At 35.5% G+C, this 19,834-nt stretch overlaps 1 protein-coding gene across 1 annotated transcript in view; it reads right to left on the minus strand.

Moving 5' to 3' along the window:
• Strump (WASH complex subunit strump) overlaps nucleotides 1-19,834 on the minus strand; it is a 292,034-nt gene that overhangs the window by 26,179 nt on the left and 246,021 nt on the right. Inside the window, exons 23-25 of the mRNA XM_090410831.1 lie at nucleotides 11,656-11,759; nucleotides 4,562-4,691; nucleotides 4,253-4,349 (exon numbers count right to left, since the gene is read on the minus strand). Coding sequence (XP_090266957.1) covers nucleotides 4,253-4,349; nucleotides 4,562-4,691; nucleotides 11,656-11,759 — 331 coding nt within the window. The remainder of the gene's footprint in view (nucleotides 1-4,252; nucleotides 4,350-4,561; nucleotides 4,692-11,655; nucleotides 11,760-19,834) is intronic.

Here is a 19,834-nt window from a genome sequence, read left to right on the forward strand (position 1 = left end):
CACATAGGAAATGTGTTTTGCATTTTGGGAGATACTGGGTTAGAAATTGCCTGGTAGCTTGCTCCACCTTTGCCACGAGTTGCCTTGGTGTTGCACTACTTACTGGATAAGATAGTACAACACTATATATTTAGTCCTGAAGATATTTTCAGGTGCAAACTTTGTTTGCTCTCACTGGGATAAAGGATTAAACTAAATCTATTATAGTCTAACCTAGTGATAAATAAATTTTCAATATATAAAAAATCATTTCATTGCATTTTGTTCTGATGGAGTTAGTGTAATGTTAGGAAATAAATCAGGTGTTGCAATCAAACTTCTACAAAAATTTCCAACGTTGTGATTTGGCATTGCGCTCATTAGATTTAGATAAAGAATTAGATAAGTGGCCCTTCCCTTAATGCATAGCATCATACATGTCTGCAAGGAGATGTGCTTTGCATTGTGGGAGATACTGAGACAAGGAGAGATGAGAGTTTGGTCCACCTTTGCTACGAGTTGCCTGCGGATGTACCACCTTTCCCCAGTGCTGAAGATATTTTCGGTCACAAACTTTGTTTGCTTACACTTGGATAAAGGATTAAACTAAATTTATTATAGTCTAACCAAGTGCAAAATAAACTTCCAACATCTTTTCCAACCAATGTCTTAAATATTGATCCTGCCATTCTCAAGTGGCATGAAGACAACCTAGTTTTAATATTAAAATGCAATCTTGTCTCATTTCCTGAAAGAAAGACCAGGCTTCACTCTTCCTCATTTTGGACAATATCTGCTCACCAACCAGGATCAGTTTTTCTCTTCTTTGGTTGACTTTTGATCTTGGCAGAAACATATGTTCACAGCCTCTTTAGCCCCCAAAAACACTTAGTGTTCTTTTTCATTCTAAACAATACTTCTCTTCATCTCAAATTTACCCAACCTTAAAATGCTGTTCTCACATTTAAGGCAGTGCACCTAGAATTCTAGGTGCTCAGATGTTTGATTGTATTCAGAACTATTAACTTAAATTGATTACCTCTCTTCTCAATGACTTTCTCCAGTTGCTTTCCTACAGATGCTTTGTTGTTAATTTATGTGTTTTCCAAAAGCACTTTCATGGATGCTGCTCCACTGAACTGGTGCCATTGACATTCTTCCACTTTCCTCTATTTATGTCCAAACACAAGCAGTTGCTAGTCAACAGTAATATACAATCCAGCTTCAAAGTTATCAAACCAACTCCTTCTTCAGTCCCTGCATCTTTTGGAATAGTCTTTCCTGTTCCTTTTTTTCTTTCTAACTTCTTGCTCTCACATGACAGGTGTGGCATAGATCATGAGACCTGTTATGTGTGGGGGCTGATATCTATAAATAAAAAAATTCTACATTTTATCTATTTTTTTCACAAGAAAGAGTTTTTTTTTTTTTCACTTATACTGCAAACCTTCTACAATATAAAACTAATACTATAAGTCAGCCAAGAGTCAGAGAAGCCAGGAACCTAGGTCTTTGAGATAAACTACTTTAAGTTTGCAAATGCTGTTCATCCACACATCATCAGAATGAACAGCATTTCAATTAATTTGAAATTAGACATCTGAAAAGAATGATGGTTTGTGAATGAGTCAAAAAAATGAATATATTTAGAGTAGAAGGACAACAAAGTTGATACGAGGAAATCAAGAGTGATCAGAAAGGTAGTAAAAGAGATGATACAACCAATGGTGGGATGGGGTGCACTTTATGTAAACAGAGATAAGAGTAGGGAAGGGGGAGAGAGAAGAGATAAATGTAATATTGCAGGTTAATTGTTGAAATGGGATGGATGGTCATTAAAGATGCAAGGGTGCTGTGGACCTGGGTGCAGGGATATAAGTATTATAGTGCTTGTTTACTAATGCCAGAAGCATTGGGGGGGGGGAATCCGGCATTGATTAGTTCAACCCACCTGACTTGGTCAAAAATTATTGGTATTAGTAAGACTTGGTTGATGGAAAAGAATATAGTCAAGGATACTTTGTTTTTCTGTTTGTTTTGAGAATACACTGACTTAAACTTCTTCTCTTGATGAACAGCAGAACAGCATTCAACAAGAGAAGAAGTTTAAGTGCACTACATGGAAAATAGTCAAGGAACTTGAAGGAAGCAATATCTGGCTATGTTCACAGAGTAAGGAGGAAAAATCAGGTTAGCATTAAACAATGTGAAAATCACTAAGCAGGAGCAACATAAAAAAATGTTGTTGAAGGCATATATAAGTAAAGATGTCATGAGCAAGCACATGGACAGTAGAGTACAGAATTCAATCCAGAAGAAAGTGGCAGAGTTAGGAAGGCAAAATTAGATTATGAAATGAAATTAGCCAAAAAAAAAAAGGCCAAAGGTAATCCGAAACAGTTCCATTACATAGCAAGTAAAAGTAAGAATGATTATTGAAAGATAACTTTATGAATGAAGATGCAAGAAAGTTGATGAACAGGGGGAAAAAAGACTGATAATTTTGTCAGGATGGATATGCAGATACCACAGTTAATTGTAATATCTGCATGTGGATGGTAATAAATGTGATATAATGGGAATAGATATCAGAACTGAAGGACAGAAAGCTCAGGATATTGCATGTTGGATATGCTACTGATGTAAATAAATGGCATATCAAAGAGAGAGATAGCGAATCACAGATGAATTTCTGAAGTTGTGAATAAGGTAATGGAAATGTTGGTTAAAGCTCAAATTCAGGAATGGATGAATTGGCATATGGATTTGTGAAGGAATGAAAGGTCATGCATCTTGCCATTCGACTTCTATAATAAAATGATAGCTGAGATGCTACTGAACTCAGCAAAAGAATCTGACAAGATACTTAATAGAAGACCTTTATGTAAACTGGGATTAATGGGAATGGATATCAAGCTGGTGACAAGAATAAGGGGATGGTTGATGGAAAGACATTACAGAATAGTTCACTTTACTTTCAGTATAATGAAGTAATGGCATCAACAAGAATAGTTTGTAAGAGCTGATGATTTGATACAATGAACGAATATTCTTTAGAGTAGCAATGCATCTACGAGAATTCAGTCAGTAATTTTCAGCAAATGGAAGAATGAAGGCTACCAAAGGAATTAATACACAGTTTAAACCTAAAGGGAAAATAGATATAAGATCTAGAAAGAGAATGAAAGTACAGTCCTTTAGATACCAAAACAGGGTTTTAGCCTATATCTTGAAAGAAGAAACTGTTATAACATTTGTTGTTATGGCAGTCATCCTGTATGTGGTGGAGTAGCAGATAGGAAATTGCAGGCGATAAGAGTAATAAAGGGCTTATTGTGCATGCTTGGCTGGAGCAATGATTTTGAAAACAGCAAGGTTGACTGGTTTCTCAAAAAGCGAGATCTCCTGGGTGTTTAATCAGTGTAAAAATAACCCACAATGCTTATCTAAGAGGCATAACTGTAGTCCTAAGAGAGTCTGTCAGGAATTAGATCACCACATCTCTGAGTAGGATTGTAGAGACAAATTTCCTGTATGCAACAATTGACTGAAGCATTTGATCAAGGCTGTTTTGATCCATATCTCACCAAATTATGCACAGGGAATTGAACAGGATCAGTCTTGGCAGTTGCTAAAGGAGGCCCAACATGGTATTAAATAAAAGCTTCTAATTCGGTGACCAGTACGTGTAGTTACATTTTATTTTGCATTGCTTGTGTGTTACAATTTAGTTTGTACTCTCTAACACTGTCTGTGTGATTGAGATGAAATAATGGAAGAATTAAACATTTAATTCTTTTTATGTGCAATTTTTTATCCATTAAATCTTTAACATGAGTACTACTCAGCACTTAAGCCTAAACACAGGAGAAAGGAATCCACGTTCTCATTCTATATATGCCATTGATATATATCAGAGAGAGAGAGTTTTTCATAGTGTCCTTGAAAAACCAGCACGACCTTTGGTTGGAATGACCAGGATTGCATCTAGAATCTGAGGATCATTTTATAAGGGCTTTTCTACTGAAGGTGAGTTTGGCTGAAAAATTAAAAATTATATTGCATCCATATAAGAGGTGGTCAGGTTTTCCATCCTGGAATGCCCTCCCTCCCCAATACACAAAATTGGACTGGAGACTGTGGAGATAGAATGAACTGCAGTATCCTAGAAAAAACAATTAAGTTTATGAAACTTAGTTACTTGGCATAATGGATCAAAGATATGAGCCTAATTATTATCATAATGTTATATATATATATTTCTCCTACTCACCTACACTCTTCACATATGTTAGCCTTGAAAGTTGTGACACTGTGAAAAGGAAAAGGAAAAGAGAGAGATGTGGCAATGGTCGAGTTGTGCTATAAATCTGTAAAATCAACAAAAATTTGCTTTTTTTACAAGTAATTTTCTATAAAAAATATTCATTAGTAGTACTTTCCCATATTAAATGGGGGAAAAAAAGCCAGTATTAGGAATAGACTATAAGCTAACTAAAATCAATGGAGATTTGCAGGTAACTGTAGGCAAAACAAAAAATATCTCAGAGTTAAATAATCAGTATTAAAATAACGATCTCACCTTGGCTAGTGGATTAGTCATGCCAGTCCATTCCAAGTAATTTGTTAGCTCATATAAAAGAGGACTATCATCCTTTGGATATGGTTTGCTTGGATCTTTGTAATGTGCTTCAATAGCAGCTAATAATGCTCTGCAGATCAAATGCATTACTATTAGTATTTGATTAAGAAAGTCCAAAAATGGGGAGGGGATTCTTGCCTGATATATCAAGCAAACAGTCATTCATTTGATAAATGGAGAAAATGTTGACATGAACTGCTACTATGTGAACACAAACATTTAAAAGGGAGTATATATCATATTTCACTATTTTCACAGTGTTGGTAGTGTGAGTGAAGAATTAAAAGAAAAACAAACAATGACAAAGAAGTGAATCTAAATCTTTCATTTTATTAAATTTGCAATTTAAGCATATTCAAAAATACTGTAAATAAAATTGTATAATAATAACTATTTAAGCGGAGAAACAATTAATTTCCTTTTCTTCTCTATTAGCTGTCATTTATTGGAAAGAGTGCTGATTATTTCAAGTTTTAGGTTTCAGATGCTGTTATAGCACTCTTCATTCAGTAGTAGTTGCAGGATTATGTCAAGACAAGTTGAAATGTTTATCAATTGCATGTTCTTCAGCCAGGGTGCATATTTTGCTTCTGAACAAACTTAAGTTTCGAGGATGAAAAGCTAGCTTCACTTTCAGAGCTAACTTCACCTAAAGTAGTGACCCCACAATGAGCTTACTTTATGGTATTTTTCATGTAATATCCATATACTTTTGAAATGGGAATTCTAGCAGCCTTTGCTGACTATGATGACCATTTTCCCATTGATAATTTAAATAAATAAATAAATAAAAGGTGAATGTGAAAAATCACTTTTACTGTTCATGTTGGATACATTTTTCTATTACTTGATTGGACTGAATATTCTGAGCATTATTCAATGGTTTTTAAAACAGAATTTTAAAATTTCTTAAAGGCACTGTCCTTATTCTCGAACTTTGTCTTTAATCTGTTACAGTAGTGTTTACAAGTTCTCAAGATTCCTAACTGATATTCCAAACTTTTCCTTGAGTCTCTGTAGTTATAATATAGATTTATGATAAACATTTAATGGAAATAATTAATTCTATTTTTAGGGTAAAACAATAATAAATCAATATTAATAAACAAAAATAATAAATAAATTTTATTTTGAAAAATTCTCTATGCCAATTGACACATGAATACAAGTTCAGCATTCAATAGTTAGAAGAATGATACAGTTTGATCAAACTAAAATGTAATCCTTTGTTGGAAAAGGCCTATATTTGAATCTAATTATGATACATGGATCAATTATAAGAATCTTTTTGCTGAAATTGAAGCCAGGTTAGCAAATCTCATATTGAGATTTGCTAACCTGGCTCACCCCCCAAAAATAAATAAATGTGTATTTTCAAATTAGTTTAAAAATACACATTTAACAAATGTGGAAGTCTCTTCGCATGACAAGTCTTCAAATTCAATGGAGGTACTATGTGAAAGTAATAAACTTCCATTAAGAATGGAAGGTGGGACATCTTTTGTTCTATTCTATTTTTAATGGGAGCATTAGTGTCCTCTTCATTACTACCCTGAACTTCAATTCCCAATTAAATTCAATATCCCCTGCCAGATAAGCTGTCATAATCTCCATAATTTCTTATAGTATAGGGAAATCAATATAATACTCACTTAAACTTCTGAATATGAAAACACAAAGCCTTATATTTAACTATGTTAAACTGCTATCCTTCACATCACCAGTATACTTAAATCTTCTTGAATAAACACCATTCTTAACTCTTTATAACTTTATACAAGCATTTTTTTTATTTAATGTAGCTGAAAAAATTCCATTTAACAATTTGTGCCAAGCAACAAGGCTGAAATATCTGACACTGAAGACAACAGATGCCGCATACAGTGTCAGTCAAGGAAGATGAGGAGAGAATGAGAATTGAGCAATAAACTTAATATATAGCTTCTTAGAATAACTTAAAAAGAACATTTACAGCTTGTAATTAAAAAAATAATGGATATAGATTCACCCAAGTATGTGCATATTACCACCCCCCCCCGACTCTCAGTCATATTTCATTATGACTGAGAGTCAGAATAAAAAGTTGTAAGCAATGGCACTTTAGTACTGTGGATAAGCCAAGGGCTAGATAATTCAAAAATCCTGCTCTAGTGACTGAAACAGGAACTTTTTCAAGCCATTTCAAACCTCTATTAAATAAAAAGAATTTTATTTAGGCAGTTTCACATCAGGTGCTGAGAATCATCTACTACATGAAGACATTCACAAAACATACATGACCATAATGAGATTTGAACCCATAGCCTTGGGTGTGTACTGGATATACAGTTGATCCTTGAAGAATGCAGGTTTGAACTGTGCAGTTCCACTTGTATGCGTTTTTTTTAAAATAAATATATTGGAAAAATTTTTTGGAGATTTGCGACAATTTAAAAAACTTGCAGACAAACCGCACAGCCTAGAAATATTCAAAAAAATTAAGAAAAAGTTAGGTATGTCATGAATGCATAATATATACCTAGATCTATTATAAAAAGTTAAGATTTATCAAAACTTATGCACACAAACACAGATTGTATTGGCCATTTGCAGTTGAGAGAAATGTAAACAAACGTAAAGATGCAACATTAAATCATAACTGCATAAAATAAAAATTTTATAACGATTCATTCATTAGTGTATAGGCTAGGCTACTGTGAATCAATCATATTGATTGCACTAGGATACCATAAAGCAATCATATTGCAGCATTATTAATGCTTGAAATGTTACACTTGTAAATAAATATGAATAATTTCTTTTTCACGTTATCTTTTCATTTTTGATAGTACTACATATAACATCTACAGCATTTTGTATACTATAAGACAATATTGATGTAGGTTACTGGCAGACATACGATTCATCTTGTAAACAGACAACGTAAACTTACGGTATCAATAAATACAGTACAGTACTGTAAATGTATTTTCTCTTCCTTATGATTTTCTTTAATAACATTTTCTTTTCTCTAGCTTACTTTATTGTAAGAATATAGTATATAATACATACATACCATACAAAGTATGTGCTAATCGACTGTTTATGTTATCGTCAACAGTAGGCTATTAGTAGTTAAGTTTTTTGGGGAGTCAAAATTAGTAGTTAAGTTTTTTGGGGAGTCTTGCACTCGGTCAAGTTCCTAAGGAGTGGAAGGAGGGAAAGATTGTGCCACTTCATAAAGGAGGTGATCGAACTCAAGCATCAAACTATAGGCCTATCTGTGTGTCAGGTGTTGTGGTTAAGTTGTTGGAGAAGCTTGTGAGAACTAGGATCCGATCCAGAGTTGGGTTGACAACAATGGTATTATCTTTGATAAACAGCATGGATTTGCTAAAGGAAGGTCATGTTTTAGTAATCTATTTACTTATTACAATAAAGTGACTGCTTCCTTGGACAGAGGAGAAGGATACACAGTAATATACTTGGATTTTGCAAAGGCTTTTGTTAAATCTTGAATAAAAGGGATTTTAGTAATATAATACCTTTTATTCAGATTTTACAAGTATATTAAATCCTGCTAAAATACTTGTATATCAATGAATAAACTTGGTGTAATTGTAATAGAAATAATGTTTTTTTTTGAATTATGAATAATGTATTATCAATAGTTTTGTGTAAGAACAAAGGAGATTATATTGTGTCTAAGTATGCCATAGTGAACAAAAAATTCCAGATAGGATTAAGAAGATTAAGTCATGACCTGAGGCTACTGTACACGTGCAGCACGATATTACACGGGGGTCTCCCATTTAATTGCACCGATAGACGTGGGTGTCGGGTGCAGAAAATTATGGTACCCAGTGGACGATGACATAAGCAAAAATGAAGATCATTGGGACCATATAAATAGCAGTTCGCTATGTCGAAACGGGGTCTTGTCTTGCCTTTTTCTTGAAGTACGAGTTGATCCTGTTCCCGGGTCAGTGAGATGTTTCGAGGTCATGTGGGGTTCCGACCTGAAGTTACGATGTATGCTACGGCAGCGGAGTTTTACTAACATCGTGGGAGATAATTTGTAATCGCCATTGGAGACCTGTGTTCCAGATGGAAAATGCCGAGAAACGGTTTTAGAAGAAATTAGATGTCGAGTTTTCATGCCGCCAAGATCCAAACGTTCGCTGATATTAAGAGGAGATCTCTCGAAATCCCGGAGATGATATCTAAGTGCAGTACTAAAGTCGGACGGTAATAGAAGGAAATAATTTCAGGGATCATTCAGAAAAGGCCAGACATCTGTTCAAAGTAAGATTTTTCCTTTGTTTAGCTAGAAATAAGAAGATTGTGAAGAAGATTTAATTAAGGGATTTATTTTATAGTGATACTTGAGGACTTTAGGCCTTATGCTGATATCTGAAGTATTTTGTTATATGTGAGAGAAGGTCTGGCTAAAATTTAAGGTGAAACATATCGTATATTTAATGTTATAGCTATTGCCTAAACCTGCAGAATGTTATGTAAAATTGATCTGAGTGTAACAAGTTTAACAAGAGAAAATTTTAGACACGTGGTCTTATTACAATTTATTATGATAAAGAACTAAATTGTAAACGTAGTCATTGGTTGTGATTTGAAGCATAGAAGCTAATTTACTTAGTACTTAAAATTGACCCATTGTACATTTCATTGATGCTAAATAAATTGTTTTCTTGTTTAAATAACTTGCCTGATTTCTAATCCAATGTACTACTCATTAAACTCAAATCTGTGTGAGCCTTAAAATTAGATATTGTCACAACTGGCATAACAGGAAATTTAAGTTGATAGATTTACTTAGAATTAAGAGAGAAAAGTTCCGTGTGGTTTACTGTGTGTTATTCTTTGGAGGGAGATTCACCTCCTACCCACGAATTTGGTGGCACAGCTAGAAACTAAATAAATTTTCCAAATTCAGTTGAGAATAAACGGCAGTAGGTCAGACAAAGAGATTGGCTCCAGCCAGAGGCGATTTCTTTGTTCTGCAAGTTTTGCACACGTGAGCTTTATTATTTGCGGCCATAAGTCAGGTGTATAATAAAGGTTAAGAAGAAAGGTTTGAACGAGATAACTATAGTTTTTACAAAGGCACAGAAGACAAGATATAATTGAAGATTTGATAACACATTTAAAGTAAACACAAATTTAACACTTTTGATAGAGTACCTCATGATAGGTTGACAGTCAAACTAGAGCAGATGGTAATTAAAATTAAAAGCCAAAAGGCTAGTTTTCTGGCAATTTAATAGTTATTAAATGGATAAGAATCCTATTTTGTTATATGGGTAGTGACCTCTCCTCATAATGTAAAACAATAATACATCTCCTAGGAGCTGTGTTTTACATTATGAGAGAATATCAAGAATAGTGAGGGAGTTTGCTCCACCTTTGCTTTGAATTGCCTTCGCCGATAGTTTTTCGGCATTGAAACTCTTAGATCATAGTTCTCGATCTTGAGTTTCACTTACTGGCTATATAACAAAATAGGATTCTTATCCATTTAAGAGCAGATGGAGTTGGATATTAGACTAGTGCATTGGATTGGAGACTGGCTATCTGATAGGTATCAACAAGTTGTGTATGGAGGAGCGATATCCAGGAAAAGGAAAGTCACTAGTGGAGTGCCTTAGAGGTCTGTTTTAGGGCCATTACTGTTTAACTTGTATATTAATGATATTGGTGAAGATTTGGATGGAGATATTCAGTTGTTTGCAGATGATGCAAAGTTGGGACGAACCATGAAGAGTAGTGAAGATGTTGTGGCCTTACAAGAAGACTTGAATAAATTGAGTGATTGGGCACGGAAATGGGGATGTGAGTTCAATGTTGCAAAATGTAAGGTTTTAAAATTTGGAAAACAAAGATGGGATGCAGAATTGATGCTTGGTGAGGATATATTATTGAAGGTGGAGGAAATAAGAGATCTGGGGGTGATAGTGGATAAGGATCTGAAATTTAGGGGACACATAGCCAAAATTGCGAAGACAACACAAAGGCTTCTGGGAGTGATGCAGAGGACACTGACGTGTAGAAGTAGAGAGATTCTTTTACGTTGTATAAGGCTTTGATTAGGCCACACATGGACTATTGTGCCCAGAATGGTCACCTGGTTTTCAGAAGGATGAAGAGATGTTGTAAAGGGTCCAAAGGCAACTGACTAAGATAGTTTCTGACCTCTGGAATGTCGAATATGAGGAAAGATTGAGAAGATGTAATTTGCAGAGTCTGGTGGACAGGAGGAAGAGGGAAGATATGATAGAGACCTACAAGTTAGTAAGGGGTTGTTATAGGATTAATGCTGGAGAAGTTCTACATAAAATAGTAGGAGATAGGGGGAGAACCAGAGGTCATCCCTGGAAACTGTATAAAGAGGGTGTGAGAGGCAGGTTTTTTCGTGCAGAGTTGTGAATGATTGGAATGCCTTGCCTAAGAATGTGATGTCTACAAGTACTCAAACTCCTTGTAGATGAGCTGTGTGTGATAAAAGGACCTCCCAGATGAGTCTTTGACTCCATGAGGTCTTGGGGTAATAATAATAATAATAATAAAAGTTATATGTGGATTTTCGAACAATGTGGGTGGTCGGCTTTCCTTGGCATTTTGACAGGGGTCATATAAAAAAAATTAAATTGCTACATTGTTTGGTGCACTTTTTACTAAAAAATTAACAACTGTTTTAATCAAAAGTATGATGCCGAGCAGTCATTGTAAGTAGAATTGTAACACTGTTAAAATATACATCCTCCCTACTCTGTATCCTGGTGCTGACTGACAGCAACACTCTCTGTGCAACTTACTACACAGGTGCCATCTACAGGAACTGTCCCGATAAAGCAGGAAGGTGGCCCAAATAAGTGAAGCAACTTTGGGTTATATTTTTGATTTGTTTCCTTTAACCGATGCCCCAATTAACTGGAATCTACTGTGTGTGTGTGTGACTTTTTTTTTTTTCATTTGATTTTCAATTTTATATATTAAAACTTTAAGAGATTTACATAAAATATATAAAGCAAACTTACTCATTCATGCTTTGCAAGGCATTTGTTAAATGTTTTGAGTCAAATTTGCAAGACGTATTTAGTTCATGCACAATCCGTCTCCTCAATAGTTGCATTTGTCCGACCTATAATGTACACCAAATTACATTTAATCGATGTGGGATACAATCCATTTAATATATAAAATCTAACTATTACTACTTAGAAAATTAGTAATGGCATACTATATAAGACCAAACACACTAGCAAGTATCCAAATTCACATTTTGATTTTTTAATTCATTCACGGCATATATATTTTTGGTAATAGCAACTAAATGAGTAAAAAGTTGAAAGCTTATCACATCAATATCACAGGTGAGCTTACACATAAATTAAGCTGCTCTCCACTTATTTCTATTTTGGCTTGTTTAATATCTTAATGTCCAAGATATTATTATAAATACATCCATATTTTATAGCCATATGGACCTTAGGTATATTTCAAAACTTAAGTTTCAAAATTGACTTGTTTTTTTAACTACAAGTTGACTTGTAGTTAAAAAAACACTGCCTCTGCTTGAGAGTCTATACACTTTTATTAGCCTAGATTAGATTTCATTGGTTTAAACAGCAGTTTTGAACCTATTATATGATTATGGACCTATTGTTAGTTCATTTATGATAAATTTAACTTTCTGACAAAGGATTACTATGGTAATGAACATAGTATATTCATTTCTTTTCAGATTTCTACTTGATCTCTAATGAGAACCAACAGTTTGAAACAGCTGTCAGCCCAGTGAAACTTAATCTCAGTACTAATAAAAGCCATGATTTATATAGGCTCCTCGGAAAAGTCCATATCTTTTAGGTAGTGCATGCCAAAGAAACATGGTTGCTTTGGCTTGCACTACCAATGCCAAAAGTTATATTCTCATAAGCTCCCTAGTAAATTTCAAAACTTTTAAAGTTTTTTTACATTTGGATATAAAAGGATATTATAAAATATCCTCCATATTAATCTTAAATAAGCTGAAATGAAACGCTGAAGGCTCTATAATCTGGTATATAAAGCAAATGCTATTAAACCAATTAATTTTGCAGGCCATATTAAAACTTCTGGCCAGAGGATGCCTATCTCTGGGCATAATCAAAATTGCCATACGTTGAGTTCTGAGCTCTTTAATTTCCTCTCCTTAAAAATTGATTATCTCCAGTTCCACTTTCCCAACAGCGAAATCATTATCTTAGGAGATTTTAATGTCCACAACACCAACTGGCTTTCCTCCTCCAGTGGTACAGATCTTGCAAGTAGAGATGCTGAAACATTTGTTGTCATTAACAACCTTACACAACTTGTTCAGACACCAACCAGATTATCAGATAACCCGAACCACTCCCCAAACACCCCAGATCTCTTCCTCATCAATGATTCTTTCAAATACACAGTGAAAGTAGTAGGGCCCCCCCCTCCCCCATGCAACTCCCAAACAAAAGTAGTTTGACATTATAAGTGCCAAGTGGGACAGCCTCTGCAACTTCTATGCCACATTCTCATGGTTGGACTATTGCTTCCAGCCTTCCACAACCCAAACATATGTACCGAACTTACCAAAAGTATTCCTCATCGGTATAGAAACATACATTCCCCACACTACTCTGAACTGCCATTCTCTAACTAAACTCTGGTTCTTCAAAAGATGTGTCAAGGGTGTACAAATGAAAATCCAAAAATACCATAACTGGCACACAAATCAAGAACTCCATCTTTCTTTAGAACTTATACTGAAGCCCGAAATAGATGCAAAAAAAAATTAATGCTTCCAAAACAGAGTTCAAAAGAGCAAAAAGCAGGAAATTAAGAGCCTGTCCAAATGGCAGCTGACCCTTTTGGTCTCTCACCAAAGCAATTGGCCCATAACTTCTGCCCAAGCTTTTTAACACCATTCCCAGATGGCTCTATTGCATCATCACCCACAGAAAAAAAGACAATCTTCAAACTTCACATTTTGCTTCTAATGCATGCACATAACTGACAATGATAAATGACCCCCCAACCATTCCAGATGCCCAACAATACAATGCCCCCTATATCCTTTTGCTAGAAAGATATCAGAAAAATACTGTCCAATTAGATACAAAAAAATCTCCTGGCCCTGATGGCATTACTCCAATTATCCTGAAAGTTTGTGCACCAGAACTGACTCCTATCCTATGTTGCTTGTATTATACTCTCATAATCCACTAGTATCTATCCCACAACCTGAAAATTGGCATATATTCAACCCATTCCCAAGAAGGGGCGACAAGTCACTGCCGTCCAACTACTGTCCTATCTTGCTTACCTCAGTCCTGTCTAAAGTAATGGAAAAAATCATCAATTCCCAACTCCTGCACTACCTTGAAGGCACCCACCTAATAAAGGACCGAAAGTATGGATTCTGTTGCTGCCAATCAACAGGAGATCTGCTCACATGTCACCCATCTCTGGAAAAATGCCATGGCAACCACTTGAGATTTTGGCAAATCTCAAGTGGTTGCTTGATATCTCCAAAGCTTTTGACCGATTCTGGCACAAAGGCTTAGTAAGCAGACTACCATCATTTGGTCTGTCTCAGGACTTCTGTATTGGATTGCCAGCTGTCTGTCTGGACACACACTGTGTGATGGTGGATGGTTCCTTATCCTCATTATTCAACTAATGTCGGGGTTCCACAAGGTTCCATCCTCTCACCAACCCTCTTCCTGCTATATATCAATGACCTACTTTGGTTGACTTCCAACCCAATTCACCGTTTTGTAGATGACAGTACACTGCACTCCTCCCTTTCATTTGATAAACCTTAATCTATACAACTTCCCCAACCTACAGAACATCAGCCAGTATCACCATCAATTCTGATCTCCAATGAGATTCAGATAACCTCGTCAATTTCAGGGCTAATAAAACCCAGTTCTGTCTTATTTCTCATAAAAAAGAACCATTTTTTCCCAATATTATTTTTGACGATACCCAAATTTCCAGCCAATTTGAGATTTCTCTTCTTGTAATTATCCTGACATCAAACCTGGCATAAACACATCACCACTGCATCCTCAGTTTCAAAAAACTAGGATTTCTCTTTTGTTCAAGATGTTACTTTACCTCTGAACAGCTGTTAACATTATACAAATCACAAATGCCATTCAGCTACTGAATACTGCTCTCACATATGGAGTGAGACCCCTAAAAGTTCCTTCAAAATACTTGACTCAATACAGAGGAGAGCAATTATACTTATTAATGACTCATCTCTTACCAACTCACTTTCGCACAGACGTTTGGTTTCCACAATATGTATATTCTACAAATATTTCCATGGAAAATGTTCATCTGAAATAGCACCAATAATCCCCCACTTAGTACTAAGCTCATTGGAATACATGCAGCTGCTGCTGCTCAATACACTTCTTTTCCCCTTCCTTCATTCCTGCAACTGCTATATTATGGAACAGTCTTTCCACTGTTGTGATCTGCAAGGAATACAATATACAGTCCTTTAAATCAAATGTAAACAAGTTCCTCCTTATCTAACCCACTACCCATATATATGGTACTAATGTACGATGGGTTGATCAACCAACCCATCGTGTATGGGCTCGACATAAAAAATAAAACAGAGTTTGGACAAAGTGCCCAAAGAAACACTGTTGAAAGCACTTTAGAAAACAGCATCATTGCAAATTCATATGGAATAAGAGAAAAATTAGTCGGAACAATTAGCTGTATACAAGACAGTATTCAAGCCAATTTTAACTTATGGATCTGAGAGCTGTGTTAGAAGTAAATCACTTGACCAAAGACTAGAGACCGCAGATATGAGAGTCCTGAGAAAGATTAGAGGCATGAACAGATGGCATCAATGGCAGTATCACATCAAAAATGAGGACATTAGGATAGAACTTACCATTATTAGCATTCAGGAATAAGTTTAAGGGTCAAAGCTGTATAACTGAGAGGAGACCTCCACATAGCCTTTAAAGGAATGCGGAGAACCGACCAGGGCTTCTGACCTAATGTCCAATCCTCACCTTCTCGTGGTGCACCCTGTTGGGTATCTACTTTGATACTGAACGAACGAGGATGGGCTGGCAATTTGGGATTTAGCCGACCAAATTGTATTCTTATTGGTTAAACCAAAATAAAAAATGATGGTACAACATGACAAAATTTCATGCCGGCTGGGGCGTCGCCCGGTTAAACAAGGCCCCCGTTCTTTTCGCCAGGGAACCAGGGCGAACAGCGAAAAGTCAGCTACTGGAACAAATCTGAAAACAAACCCCAACTCAACATCACCAGAGTTAAAGATCGGTACTATCAACGTAAGAAGCCTGAATGGCAAAGAAATGGAGCTAGCTCAGGAATTAGATAAGTACCAGATCGACATAATAGGGGTGACTGAAACAAAAAAGACCAAAACTGGTGAGATCTTTCTGAGCAATAAATACAAAATGTTATATTCAGGCAATAACAATCAAGGAAAAGAAGGAGTAGCCATAGTATTCAACACAAAATACGAGGCTAATCTTCTTGAATGGCAGTCAGTCTCAAGTAGAGTAATGTGGCAAATATGAGAATGGGGAACTGGACAATGAGACTTATTTGTGCCTATGGTCCCACAGAAGGTTCTATTAAGGTAGAAGTGGAGGAATTTTTTGAGGCTTTAGAAAAAGCAACTGACACAATGAAAAAGGAAAAGTTGGTCCTTGTTGGGGATCTAAATAGTAGAGTAGGAAATGATTGTGAGACATACAAAAATATTTTGGGAAAATTTGGAGAAAAGAGCAAAGCTAATAATAATGGCAAATATCTGTTGGATTTCTGCTCAGGACATGGACTGGTTATTACTAACACCATGTTCCAACATAAAAATGTGCACAAATTCACATGGAGAGAAGAGGCTAGGAATAAGAAAAGTCTCATTGACTATGTTATTGTTGATAGTGATGTTTTCTCCCTGGTGCAGGACACCAGAGTGTACAGAGGATTTGAAATTGGAAGTGATCACTATTTAGTCTTGAGCAGGATAAAATTGAATTTCATATTGTAAAGAATAACATGTAAGAAAGTTTTAAAGCGAATAAAAGTTGAGCAGCTCTCAGATGTAAACTGTAGACTAAAATACAGAAATATTATTGAAAAGAAAATGAAAGAGTTTGAGAACAGGAATCAAACCTTGGAGATTCAGTGGCAAACTCTGAAGGAAACATTGATTGATTCTGCCAGAGAGGAATGTGGTGAGGTTGTGTGCAAAGATAAAAAAATCAGAACTCCCTGGTGGACACAGGAAGTTAAAGAGGCAGTGAAGGAAAAGAAGAAAGCATATCAAAAGTTCCTGGCAAATAAGTCAGCTTTTACTCTTACAGAATACAGAGACAAATGTAAGAAAGCTAAACAGTGTGTAAAACTAGATAAACAAAAGTCATGGGAGGACTTTGGCAAGAATATAGAAAATAAATATCAAGAAGGTGGCAAAATATTCTGGAGGTTGTTGAAGAAGCTTAGGAATGGAGGAAAGAGTGCTGTAAAAGGAATTAGAGATGATAAAGGTGAAATGAAAACAGGAGAAAAAGATATCCTTGAAGTATGGAGTAATTACTTTGAAAAACTGCTAAATGAAACAAGCAGTGATGACAGCACAATGATAAAAAACACTGACCAGGCATGCAGTCAGGAATACATATCTATACTTGAAGTAGAAAAAGCCATCAAAGGCTTGAAATGTGGAAAGGCAGCAGGAGTAGATGATATTCGACCAGAAATGCTGAAGTATGGTGGTATAAGAGTCTTACAGTGGTTGCACTGCATAGTTCAGAAAGCCTGGACAGAGGGACGAATTCCCGATGATTGGAGTAGAGCTCTCATAGTACCCATATATAAAAAGGGAAATAAAACTGAATGTGAGAATTACAGAGGTATTTCCCTACTGAGTGTTCCTGGCAAGATCTATGCAAGTATACTTGAGAAACGGTTGAGAAGAATTGTGGAAGAAAAGCTTGGTGAAGAACAAGCTGGATTCAGGCCAAATAGAGGCTGTCAGGATCAGATCTTCACTTTACGACAAATAGTCGAGAAAGCATGGGAATATAACAAAGATCTGTATTTAAGTTTTGTCGATTTGGAAAAGGCATATGACAAGGTGCCAAGAGAGAATCTATTCAATACGCTGCAGTTATATGGTGTCAATGGGGCATTATATCAAGCAATACTTAGTCTTTATTTGAGTTGTGAGTCAGCAGTTAGAATTGAAGGAAGTACAGGAAGATGGTTTAATGTTAAATCTGGTGTGAGACAAGGATGTACATTATCCCCTCTGTTATTCATTATCTATATGAATCACATTATGAAGGAATGTGGTATTAAACCTGATATCAAAATTGGAGATGTTAATGTCAGCTCTTTGCTTTATGCGGATGATGTTATACTTCTAAATAAATCCACTACAAGTCTGCAAGATTCTCTGACTAAATTGAATAGCTGTTGTAATAGATATGGTATGAAGGTCAGCAATAAAAAGACAAAGACAATGAAAATAGGCAGAATCATTGAAAATGTCAACTGTGTTGTGAATGGAGAACCTGTGGAACAAGTAAAACATTTCAGCTACTTAGGCACAATTTTTACTGAAGATGGTAAACTAAATATAGAAATAGACAACAGAATCAGCAAAGCTGGTATCGTGGGAAGTCAATTGAATAAATTCATATGGAATAAGAAAGAAATTAGTCGGAACACTAAATTAGCTGTATACAAGACCGTGTTCAAACCAATTTTAACTTATGGATATGAGAGCTGGGTCAGAAGTAAAACACTTGACCAAAGACTAGAGACCGCAGATATGAGAGTCCTGAGAAAGATTAGAGGCGTGAACAGATGGCATCAATGGCAATATCATATTAAAAATGAGGATATTAGGAAAGAACTTGACATTGTCAGCATCCAGGAATGCATTGGCAGAGCTAATCTCAGTTGGTATGGTCACTTAAATAGAATGGGAGAGGAAAGATTAGCAAAACAAGTGTTCTCTGCCAGGTTGGTAGGAAAACGACCCAGAGGAAGACCAAGATATAGGTGGATTGATACGGTACAAAGTGCCTTAGATGATAGAAATATAAGATCTGATAATGTTGGAGTCTTGAGAAGTAACAGACTGATTTGGAGGAAAATTGTAGATAGGAAGTTAGTAATGATGTAAATTTTTCATATAGTACTATCATATCCTGTACACCCCTTTAGGGTACATGGCAGGAATTTGATGATGATGATGATGATGAGGAATAAGTTAGCAGAGCTAATCTCAGGTGGTATGGTCACTTAAACAGAATGGGCAAGGAAAGATTAGCAAAACAAGTGTTCTCTGTCAGGTTGGCAGGAAAACGACCCAGAGGAAGACTAAGATATAGGTGGATTGATACGGTATAATGTGCCTTAGACGATAGAAATATAAGATCTTATAATGTTGGAGTCTTGACAAGTAACAGACTGATTTGGAGTAAAATTGTAGATAGGAAGTTAGTAATGATGTAAATTTTTCATGTAGTACTATCATATCCTGTACACCACTTGAGAGTACATGGCAGGAATTTGATGATGACTAAAACAAATTATTTCATAGATGACATGGGTTTAGAGAGTCGAGAAGTGATTAATGAGATAGATAAATGACAAGATAGTTAAGTAGCAAAAGGGCAAACAACAAAGCACTAAAGCAGGTAAGATATTGTGTAATGATAATCAAGTAAGTAAAGTAGAAAACAAAAAGAAGAATGCAAGTAAAGTAGCATTAAAAAGGATGTTATAATGATATCAATTTTTTTAAAAAAATGATTCTATTATAAAATAAGCTATTGATGACCATTTTATTACTTTGAGTTTTCTTAGTACTAAAATCAAAAATTTTAGGAATGCAATTGAAAAAATGAAAAGAAAAGAGATAGTAGTAGTAGTTCTTGCAGATACAAATGATTTCACTACCAAAACATACAGTATGAGAGGGGATATGAAAGGATGGCTGGAAAAAGTGAGAGTAAAGAATAAGTGAAAATTGTTAGTCTATGAAAAAGATATGATACTGAATTAAAAATGGCTATGGTGGCTAATGATTCAATGTGCAGGCTAAGCAGAAGGAATGATTGTGAGTTTTTGAATATGTGGAGTAGTTTGAGGGAAGAATGGATT

This window comes from Typopeltis vanoorti, chromosome 20 (genome assembly GCF_054136105.1).
Source record: "Typopeltis vanoorti isolate ZY-2024b chromosome 20, IOZ_Tvanoo_1.0, whole genome shotgun sequence".
NCBI lineage: Eukaryota > Metazoa > Arthropoda > Arachnida > Uropygi > Thelyphonidae > Typopeltis > Typopeltis vanoorti.